Below are 11,477 nucleotides of genomic sequence, written 5' to 3'. Positions count from 1 at the left end.
GAAGAGGATGAAGATGATTTATCACTGAATTAATGAAAGAAACTGAACTATTTACATCAAGCAGAAGCTTTTTATTGGCCCACAAAGCATGAATGAATCAAAATGAATAATACGACACACAGCAGAGAAGTTGTGTGTGTTGTATTGAATTTACTCTGTACCTTAAAGTATTATTACCTTTGAGCTTATTATAGACTCACATTCAAAATAAATCACTGCATCGTCACTTAGTGAACATTTACTTTCATTTTTATTCATCTGTTTTATTAGAGAAACAACTGTGCATCACAGATAATAATAATTTGTTTTACAGCAAATATTTCTGCAAAAAATCACAATGAACAAGATTTTAATCGAAGAATTAAACAATAAAAGCACCAAAGGTTCCTTTAACATTAAAGAAACTGAATCTGGTTACTGACTCTCTGCTGGGACGGCAGAACATCACATGACACTTCTTCTTCTTCTCTGACAGAAAATAAAAACAGTCGAACATGATAAAACTGATAAATGTGAATATCACATAAACGCTTCTGCTTCTCTGCTGAGTCTCAGTCGATACGACATCCTGTGGTTTTAAAGGACCAAACCGCCGTTTTTTACACTGTTATCATGATCTCAACAACAGGAGCTGAGTCTGGTCTGGATCCTCCTGGTCTCTGCTGGATCCCGCCGGTCCGATCAGCTGTAGCTGGTTGTTGTTTGCAGGTCCAGAGGACCTCCACAGTCCTGCTTCCCCGTCAGACCGCAGGAGTCCCCGTCCACCGAACTGTCACAGCTGGAGTTTGGTGACAGCGCCCCCTGCGGCCCTTCCTCCCGCTCCAGGCTCCCCGCTCTGGCCCAGGACATCCCCCGTAGGTCCTGGTCTGTCACCAGCCGGTCCAGGAAGTTGATGTACCTGAGGGCCAGGCGTAGGATCTCGTTCTTGCTGAGCTTCCTGTCGGGGGGGTGTGTGGGGATGAGACGCCGCAGTTCGGCGAACGCCCCGTTGACATTCTGCTGCCGCCAGCGTTCCCGACTGTTGGTGGAGATCTGACGGACGACCCGGGGGCCAGAACCTGAGGGGGGAGGAGAGAGAGGAGGGGGGTCAGCTGCGTCAAGAAAACCAGATCTGAGGACACCCGGCCAACATACAGGAACACACGAAGAAGAAAAGGGTAGACAGGAAGTACAGCTCCTCTGGAGTCCTGACTGTCTGAAAACTGCTCAAATCAGTGTTTTCCTCTATGGAGTCTGGTGTTTCAGGGATACAGTGATTGGACAGGAAGTCCTGTGGGGCCTGACAGGAAGTCCTGTGGGGCCTGGCCAATCAGAGCGCCTGCTGCCGCTCCTTAGACTGGACTTCATATTATTGCCATGAATGTATTTCGTGGACTCAGGTGACGTACAGGTGAAGCAATGAGCGACGATCATGTGACTGAAATACTAAAAGAACAAGTTTCACCAATTTACGTTCATTAATGGCCGAATATGAAAATAAACCTTTTGATTGGAAACTTATTCACTTTTGTTACATTTCAAAATATAAAAATCTGTTAATCAGTTATTATTATACACTGAAAAAAAACTCGTTGGTGTTTTGACACATCAGACTCATAGGTTCACAGTGAGATGTTTCGTACCGTCAGTGAGGTCGAGATCATGTGGACGCCATCTTTGTTTCATTGTGATGCATCGATCTGGATCGCTGCAGACAGACAGACAGACAGTTAGACTGAGACAGACAGACAGAGGGACAGACAGGACAGCAGGTGAAACTCTGGCTGTCTCACTGTCACATCAGCCTCCTTCAGTCTTCGTCAGATTTTAAAGGTAAAAGTCACAAAAACAGATCAGCTTCCTCCAAAATAATAAACTATAATAAAAAACTGATCCAAAGTCAGGTCAAAGGTCAGTGAGGGAGTCTGATCCTGATGTTTTATTGATCAATGTGTCACCAAACACTTGATGGTCAGAGAGGAAACAGACTGAAGTGGCAGCAGCTGTTCTCCCTGGAAACATTATTGATCCCTGATTGAAAATAAATTGAACCGTAAGATGAAGAAGATTCATCAATCAGTCGGCCTCTGCTGTGAGCAGGTCTTCATCCGGGAAGCTTTCATTTCTGTCATCGTACCTGTTCAAGGTGTTGATCTGATGCGCGGCCTCGTGCAGCATGTCTCGTGCAGGTAGCCCAGGTCTCAGCTGGATCCAGATTTGGCTCAGCGGCTCCGGGATCAGTAGACAGGGTCCAGGTCTGGAGCTCCAGTGTCCGTGCCCGCATCCCGCCGCCTCCTTTATACCGCCCCGCGTCGTGACGCGCCGTCTCTATGGAGACCCCAGAGATAATGACAAGCTCAGAGAGGCCGGGGGTCCCAGGAAGCAGCACCCCAGGGACCTACAGGGCTCCCCTCCCAACCCCCCTCTGCAGGAATCGTGTTTTCCGGCTCCTCCTCCTCAGTCACGACCCGCAGCTCCGTAGCTGTGGGTGTCCTGTCCCCCCACCAGCACCTCCACACCCGTCCAGGACGCTCAGAGAGGCCGTGATTCCTCCAGAACCAGCAGAACAAACAGCTGAAGAGAACGTGAGGACCAAATCCCCCCCCCGAACGAAAAGGTTTCATTTTTAAAAAAGTCAGCTGATGACGTAAACAAATCAACACGACCTCAGAGTCTAACAGTAATCAATCATTTTAGCCAACAGGTGTCGCTCTGTCACGTCTCTATGGCAACAACAGCAGAACTGTCACTGCAGCTCATCACATTCAGTCTGCAGTGAAGAACATGGAGCTTTATACTTCTACTCCATTACATTTACCTTTAGTTACTTTACACATTCAGATTATTTATCAAAATATTATCACCTAATAAAACATGATGTGTTATTACAGCTTGAAGTCATTCAAACCACCAGCTGCAGCGTTGAAGGACGAACACACGAATGAATCAATAGTTACAATCAATTACAGAATATTTATTATTCACAAAGGAAGCATTCAGAAAAAATACTGCTTTTACTTTTGGTACTATATGTATATTTTGATGCTAATACTTTTTAACTTTTACAGCAGTACTTTTATTGAAAACTTCATTTGGTTTTACTGTAAAAGTAAAAGTACTTGTGAGTACTTCTTCATCTCTGGACAAGCAGCCTGTTGAGCAGCAGGTCACGTTCTGTATTTCTTATTTTCTGCCTTTCTTTCCTTTCAGCAACAAACTCCTGTGCTTTTATTTTGTAGGGTTCTCTTTTTAAAGGTTGTGTGTGCCCCTGCACTCACACAGGTGCATCCTCGTGAGCGCTGCAGGTAAGATGGAGGTGTGGTCTCCTGAGGCTGACGTCATTAAGTCATTTTTAAGTCAGAGCAGGTTTGTTCTGTTTGAGTTTTGTTAAACTTAAATTTTATTTTCATTGTTGATTTCATGTCTTTAAAGCTGCTGATCGGTTCCTTCCTCTGTTCTTAGTGAGAACGTGTTTGTGTGTGAACGTGTTTCTTTGTAAGATGTCAATAACTTGAAAATACGGAGTGCTTCATTTCCTCGTGTGTCCAGCTCAACTCGCTGAAGTGAAGAATTTATGTCGGGTGAAGAAAGACAAGATGAACATCTTTCTTGTTCCGTTATATATGAGTAAGATGCTGAAAATGATTTTTATCAGTCAGTTTAAACTTTGACATGAGAATTGAGATCAATGCCTATTGCTCACGTCTGTTATAAACATGCAGGTCATTGATTTCCACGTGTGAGATGATCAGAATGTGTTGCCGTTAACCTGCAGCTCTGCTGAACAGACTAACGTTTACATCATGTGGAGATCAGCAGAGCGTGAATATTTCACTATAACTGGAGTTAAAAAGGTCCTTCTGTTCAGCGCAGACTGTCATTGGCTTCTCTGGCTGTTGGGCTTCATACGGCAGATCGTGATTGGTCAGGTGAGGTGTCAGTTCAGCCTGAGACTCCACAGAGACACTGTCCGTCTGTGTCCGTGTCCAGTTGTAACCGGGGAAACACAGAAGACGAGCTCATCGCCAGTTTGAAAGCAGAAAACATGTTTCTGTGGAGTAAAGAGGCAGCAGGTCAACACTGTTGGTGTTTGTTTTTTTGTTAAGTCGTCATTTATTTCCAGAATTTGAAATGAAATGACGTCATGGCAGCCGGAGAGGAAGAAGAACATACTTTGAAACTAATGGCCAAGTGAATTTAAAATATTAATAGAAATACTGAAACGATCTATGAGCAAATGTTTCCGAATGAAAAGTGCGTCTCACAGAAACATCTGGTCCTGGTGCTTCCCTGTACCAACATGGCCGCCGTTCTCTTGGCATTGTGGGAGCTGGCGTTGGATGTTTGGCTTCACGCAGGCAGGAACGTGGTTTTTAATTCCACCGTAACCACCAAGTAGGACTAAGATGTCATGGATTCATGAGTTTCACACTCACCCAACCCCCCACAGGTCCCTTCCCTACAGCAAAGCATCATGGTACAAATACGCCTACGCCACTCATGTGTTCACTGGGGTCGTGTGTTTGTACCGTGTGGACCAGACATGGTCCTGGTCCTGTCAAGAGAGCGGGGACTTAAGGGGAACTGAACCCAAATGCAGACACACAAGGGGGCGCTAGGTTCAATTAATAAATTTATTCAACTCAAGGAAACAAGACAACCAAACTCAGAGGGCTAATGGCTAACGACACGCAAGGGTAACAGAATTCACACAACAACGACACAACACAGGGAAAGACAACACATTACTACAAGACACATGAAAGCGAGGGACGAGACTATGAATAACTAACAATGAATACAATAAAGAACACAAAACGCTCCCGAAGGAGGAAACACAAAGGGCTAAGGAAAACGGAACTGACTACTGAAAGAACTAGATAAGAAAAACTCACAACTCAAAATACATTCCTATAAAACAGAGAAACAAGAATCTAAATAACAAAAGTAATCAAACAGAAAATCGCTCTTTATCGAGGAGAACAAATCAGCAAAGCTATGAACTAAAAAGAAAACAGACACTAAGTTATTAATGTAACAAACAAATGACACGCACAACAGAACTATGACCTGGGAAACTCAACACAGCTAGGGAATGGCAGACAACACTAAGGACGGGTACACTACATAAAACAAGACATGAACACGAACGAAGACCAGAACAAGACGATAAACTAACTAGAACTGTGGCGAACTAAAGACAAAGACGAACCAAGGAACAACTCAGACCTGAACAGAAACACGGACATGAACAAAGGTAACGCAACAAGAAACACAACTCAGACAGGACAAAGGGATCACGATGACAAACACTCACTTACTGGCTAGGACTATGATAAGGAATCAAGGACAACAAGGATACATGGACTTGGCTATGAGACACAGACAACGACCTGACAAGGACAAAGGGGAAGACACGGACTTAAATACACTAGGGAGGAACACTAATGACACACAGGTGGAAACAATCAGACAATCACACGGGAGGGAAAACACAGGAAGTAAAGCAACACAAAGACACATGACATGAACCTTCAAAATAAAGGTTCATGTCGCAAAACCCAGGCAAAGATGAGACACAATGGGGAACTTAACAAAATACAAACAAGACAGGGCGAGGGTAGAGACTAATACAAAAACATGGCATGACTGAGACAACAGTAACTAAATGAGGCAATGGCAAGAATCAACAAGAGAAACTAAACAAAACCGCCATGCATGGCACGGGTCATGACAGGTCCTGCTCAGAGACGCAGGAACCAGTTCTACAGGCAGAATCCTTTATTCTGTTTTCACTGATGTTCTGAATGTGATTTATTATTTAACAAACAGAAACAGGATGTGATCTTTGAACACTGGAGATCATTTATTGGACTAAATGTTTCAGGGAAATTAAAACTGGAACAAATCAAAGTGACACAATGAACCAATGATAACTCTCCTGCTGCTCTCTGATCCTCATCACAGTGATCCGCGGTTTACTTTTCACGGTTTCGCTACTTCACGGATTTCCATCGTGCATTGTGTTCTGCACTCTGATTGGCTAAAAAGTCACTCCGCTTCTTCTCTACCTGTGCGTCAATAACGTTGCAGTTTAATATGTACACGTACGTAAAACAGCTCGCCAAATTTACATCACGTACGTGCAGATTCTCTTGTAATTCTCTTGTTTTGCCTGTCACTGTGTTCTTCTCCCGAACAAACACACCTGCACCGAAAGAAGAAAACACTGCAGAGCGGAGTCAGGATGCAGAGGAGCAGTGAAATACACCTGAGTCACTATTTGTCCGACTGTACTTTGTATTTTTTCATAATCATTTTTAATTTTCTCTATTAATTGTAAAAAAAAAGGTTTCTACTTCAGATTTTCAACATGATGACGAGCCATGAAACAATCCTGAAAGTTTCTTCTTCTTAATCTGCTGTGAAACTGCAGTGACGCTATGATCTATCAGATCCGTGTGATCAGCTGCAGCGTCCAATCAACAACTGATGTCCAATAAGTGCGCGTGTCAGACGGTACCAGCAGACCATGTAAACACTGTGCTGCTGATACTTCTGTACTTCCACTGCAGTACTTGTAGTCACGAGATTAGCGTGGTCCAATGTCCAGATCCACAATTAGATTTAGAGCTTCTGAGGCTAAAAACAAGCTGCAAACCCACCAATCAGAAAAGACTTGAAGTGACTCCGAGCACACCGCCGTCAGGACGCACCTGAGAGTTCCCTCTCTTCTGACGTCATCAGATGTCAGAAGTGTTTTATGTGTGTGTGTGTGTGTGTGTGTGTGTGTGTGTTCTGCAGACTGAAGTTCAGATAAATTCTGCTGATTCAGCTGATCTTTGCTGTCTCACAGTTCATGTGGATATGATAATGTGATAATAATTTTATTATTATGATAGTTTCTTAGAAGTATAGTTTGTTTTTTCACAGTAAACCAGTCTGCTGGTCCAACACCTGACCGAAACTTTAAAGACCCGGAAGAACCCGAAGAACACACACACACACACACACAACTGTGAGGTCATAATAAATATTTGTACTATTTCCTCAGATTTGATGGACATGAATTAATAAATGGAATTGAAGAAAATCATTATTTTCAGCACCAATAAAAATCCAGAAAATAAGAGACAAAGTTTGATTTTTATAGAAATCTTCATAAAGTCTTCTGGTTCTAAAAAGAATTCATTACAAAGTGATTATTACAGACACGTCATAGACCATCAGAGTACGTCCACAATAAATGTCCGAATGTTTGACTGTTTAGTTTTTAAAACCGACATTTAATAGTTCTTAACAGAAAATCTGTTGTTTTGATTTGATTCCTGTTGTTTCCTCACAGCAATAAGTGAAGATGCTGTTTTAAAGGTTTCATCGGCAGTATTTAAAGTCCGTCACGGTCCGGAGGCTCTGAGGGCTGTGAGACCTCTCCAGATGTCACTGTGACCCGTTTGATAAACCAGCTGTTGAATGCGGTGCTGCTATGTGTGTCCATCAGTGAGCACTGAGCAGATCCACCTGACGTGGATCAGAGGGTGGGGAGCTTTGGTGGAGGTGTTCTCTGGTTTAATGTGTGATGTGTTTGTAGGACATTCGGTGTGTTTTTATCCACTCAGAGTTTGAAATCTGTATCTACGGCTTTGAGGACCAGTTGCTGTTGAGGAACAGGATCATGTTGAGGTTTTCTGGATTGATGGACCTCCTGAGGTTGCAGAACTGATCGCCTGCGCTGGAGAAAGCTCTCTCTAAGGGCACAGCAGTGGAGACGACCCCAAGCTCCTTCAGAGCAAGTTTGCTCAATTCACCAAAGTTCTTCTTTCCCGTGTGCCTCCACCAGGCCAAAGGGTTTGACGCCTCCACGGTCGGTTCGTAGCTGAGGTATCTGTCCAGCACGTCGTCCAGTTCGGCAGCAGACGGGGAGGCCGGGCCTCCGGCCAGCTTCTTCTTGATTTGATCCATCGCTTGGTTTTTGTTTCGGTCTCCCAGCTGGTTTTTGAATCTGGGGTCAAGAAATGTGATGGGGGCCAGGACGTGGTTGTTGATGTCGCCAAATTTCACTTTACATCTCGACAGTAATTTGTTGGCCACATCGTTGTTTCTCTGTTCTTCTCTCAGATTGTCCATGAGCCTCTTCAGCAGCGGCAGCATGGCCGAAATGGTCTGGAAGCCTCCCTTCATGGAGGACGTGGCGTTCATCAGAGGTTTCAGGGCCGATATGATCTTGCTGATTTTCTCTTTATCGTTTTCATTTAGCATGAAATCCGTCTTGCCTCTCTCGTCCAGCACCATCACCATGGCCTTGTACTGCTCCGTCAGCCGTTGGAGCATCTGCAGCCACGGGAGCCATCGGTCCCCGGAGTACACGATCAGCTCATCCTGGTTCATATTCAGGCTGTTCTGAATCTCTCTGAGCTGCCTCTCCACTTCAGAATCGTTCTTGAAGAATCTGACGATGTTCTGACACTTTCTGAGAACGTTCATCAGCTCGTCGTCACTCATCAGATCCTTAAATATCAAGTTCAAGGTGTCAGCGAAACAAGGCATGTGCGTCCACTTTGTTTTAACGTTCTTCAGTTGCGGGATGCCGGCTCTGATGACGGTGTGGACCTTCTCTTTGACGCGCCAGGCCGTCATGATGGCCGAGAGCTGATTTTGAATGTTGGCCGCAGAGTCGTCCCCGAAGAGGCTGGCAGTTCTGAGCATGTAGGACTTGAGATTCCCGTGGATGTCCACGAAATGGCACGCCACCGTCAGGTAGGAGTCTTCAGCGTTTGAAGACCACAGCTCACACGTCAGCACAATGTTATCAGTAGAGGCCAAGAGCGATCCCAACTTCTGTTCCTCCTCGCTGTAGATGCTGAGGAGCTGTGAACGTATCACAGACCTGGATGGAATTTCATGAGACGGGTTTAGAGCTTTTACAAAATCCTGAAAGTTAGCATCTTCTGTGCTTTCCAAGGGCTGCAGAGTTGATACAAGCATCTTCAACTGGCGCCTTTTAGTCGTGAGTATTTCCTGATGCTCAGCTGTGGAAGGAAGCAGATCAGAAAACAGCTTTTTAAAGGACGGTCTCAACACATTGTCTGTGGCCATGCGTCAGTATCACCAGAGGTCAGGAAGCCCAAACTAAAGCTCAAACATGCTACCAATCAGCGAACGCGATGTCACGTGACACCCTGAGACTGGGGAGGAGTTAGTGTGAAGACATTTGAGATGCAAAGATGTTAATTCAGCTTACGAGCTTCAGTCTGCTTCAAACAAACACCTTTTACAAGCTGTGTTGCTCCCACAGCACCTTCCAGATCACTGCTGCTACTCGGCGGATCAGGCCAGCGGGACAAGGCGGAGTTAAGCGAGCTTGCGTTGGGGGTTCAGCGCGAGCGTCACGTGTCGTGGTCACATGTTCTTACCTGGTCGTGTACTAATAGTAATGCAGGTATTAATCTATCATACGTGCTTTTCTACCTTAACGGACAAAGTCCTCCATCACACACGCTGATGGTGACAGAGCTGTTTAACATTAAACGGGACCCTTTGATGACTTTAACTATTTATCAGAAGGTCGGCGGTCCGACCCCCGGCCTCGGCAGCCTTCGTGTTGAAGCATCCTTGGGCAGGATCCTGAACCCCAAATCGCTCCTGATGCTGTGAGCGTGTTAATGCTCGTAACGAGCGGGCGGCCGAGCTGCCGTGTGTGAACGGGTGGAGGCTCGTGTTGTTTTGAGCGTCCGTCAGACTTGAAAACACATTTTAAATACAGTTTATCAGGAATGCCGGCTGAGCCCGGTGGCTTTGTCACAGCTGACCGACAAACGCACCTGAAACCAAACCCAGAGAAAATAACTGTGGCTGCTACGATCATGACATGTCTATTAACGTGTGATTAATAAACAATTCATGTGTATTCAGATTTGTGTGATTGATCGATTAGTCTGTAAATGTCAGATAAGAGTGAAACAGCGGCCTCCACAGACTCCCAGAGTGCCGACGTGGACTTGACGTCTCAGTGTCACACCAGAGACGTGATTCCTGTCCCACACGCCCGTAACTCAGTACATTTACTGAAGGAGAGGACTGATGTGACGTAACTGTACTTTACTTTCACTCTATTTTCTACCTCTACTCCACCAAACCTCAGAGGGAAATATTACACTTTGTACTTCACTACATTTATCTGACAGCTGTAGTTAAGAAGTAAGATTTACACACAGAAAACATAAAAAATAGCTAAGATAATGATAAAATATGAATAAAATGTTGAGTTTGTAATAATGTGGAGCTTTGGACTAAACAAACACTGTGAAGGCGTCACTTTGGCCTCATCGTCACCACATTTCTCACTATTTTCACAATGTTTCCAAACCGAACGATCGATCGATTAATGGAGGAAATAATCAGCTGATTGATCCAGAATGAACTAATACTGCTTCGACCGCCGCACACGACCCTGCGGTGACCCGGTCTGAGCTGCGGTGACCCGGTCTGAGCTGCGGTGACCCGGTCTGAGCTGCTGTCCTCTGACAGGTGGCGACGTCTGTTTCACCACATGACTACAGAAGATGGTGAGACTTAAAGACAGTTCAGGCTGTCAGTCTGATGAGTACAGATGCAGGTTTTCTTGATGTCTCCATAAACTCTATCACTCATTGCAGGTTACTAATTAGTCTTGACTGATTCACAGTCAGACGGCGGACCTCCTGCCGGATTCACGACCCTTCAATCAGTGACTGTGACCGAATGAGTCATTCCCTGAGATACATCCACGACCGACGAGGAGCTTCCAGGAAGTGAAGCTGCAGCCGCAGAGGGTGTGGTGGTTTGCTCTGTTTGACAGACGGTTCAGTTACATGAAGTTACATCAGCATGTTTCTGACCTCTTCCCCGCCTGATCTGATCCCGTCTCGGGGTCCAGGTTGCGTGACGTCCTCTGGCCTGCGTGCCGGCTCTGGTTCTTGTTCTGTCTGTTCAGGATGAAACACGAGCCCCGTCAGTAAAGAATCCAGCTTTAAACATGCATGAAGTCATTTGGTGGCACAGCGTTGATCGAAGGAACGTAGTTTTTCATGAGGAGATACTCACTTTGACCTCTTGCTGGCATCATTTCGGAGATAATTCAGCCTCGTCTTCCTCTTCTTACTTTGTCCTCGGCTTACGGAAGAGAAAACTGAGCTCAATGACTGAAACGCAGCAGTGAGTCCTGATCTGAACGGCAGCTGGATGTCAGCGGATCAGGGGGGTGGAGTCAGGAAACTGATGAAATGACGAAACAAAAGTGAAACTGTGTCTCAGTCCTTCATGTCTGACTTTTTGTCTTCTTAATGTACGATTCTTCGTCCTTTTATACAACATTAATAACCTGCTGGTCCGTCCAGAAGCTGTGATGTTTGGACTTGTTTGCAGGCTGTGAACTCGTCCTGACTGGTGATGAATATCAAACCTGTGTGATGCCTTCAGGCTCCTTTTCCTGTGAAATGAAAGTAATTTACCCGTTCTAT

At 45.1% G+C, this 11,477-nt stretch overlaps 2 protein-coding genes across 2 annotated transcripts; both read right to left on the bottom strand.

Moving 5' to 3' along the window:
* Window positions 1-636: 636 nt before the first annotated feature.
* LOC121605986 (T-cell acute lymphocytic leukemia protein 1 homolog) lies at window positions 637-1,730 on the bottom strand. The gene is made up of 2 exons (XM_041936136.1): window positions 1,623-1,730; window positions 637-1,058 (listed from the first exon to the last, which is right to left on the bottom strand). The coding sequence occupies exons 1-2, from the start codon at window positions 1,663-1,665 to the stop codon at window positions 682-684; spliced, it is 420 nt and encodes a 139-aa protein (XP_041792070.1). The 5' UTR covers window positions 1,666-1,730; the 3' UTR covers window positions 637-681.
* A 3,194-nt stretch (window positions 1,731-4,924) lies between these two features.
* On the bottom strand, window positions 4,925-11,200 carry si:ch211-152f22.4. Its single transcript, XM_041935405.1, has 3 exons — window positions 11,062-11,200; window positions 10,857-10,943; window positions 4,925-9,008 (listed from the first exon to the last, which is right to left on the bottom strand). The coding sequence occupies exons 1-3, from the start codon at window positions 11,081-11,083 to the stop codon at window positions 7,615-7,617; spliced, it is 1,503 nt and encodes a 500-aa protein (XP_041791339.1). The 5' UTR covers window positions 11,084-11,200; the 3' UTR covers window positions 4,925-7,614.
* Between the last annotated feature and the right edge of the window lie 277 nt (window positions 11,201-11,477).

The sequence above is a fragment of the Chelmon rostratus genome, chromosome 4 (assembly GCF_017976325.1).
Source record: "Chelmon rostratus isolate fCheRos1 chromosome 4, fCheRos1.pri, whole genome shotgun sequence".
Classification (NCBI taxonomy): Eukaryota; Metazoa; Chordata; class Actinopteri; order Chaetodontiformes; family Chaetodontidae; genus Chelmon; species Chelmon rostratus.
The sequence above is the reverse complement of the archived record's forward strand: the minus strand, read 5'-3'. Positions and strand labels throughout refer to the sequence as shown.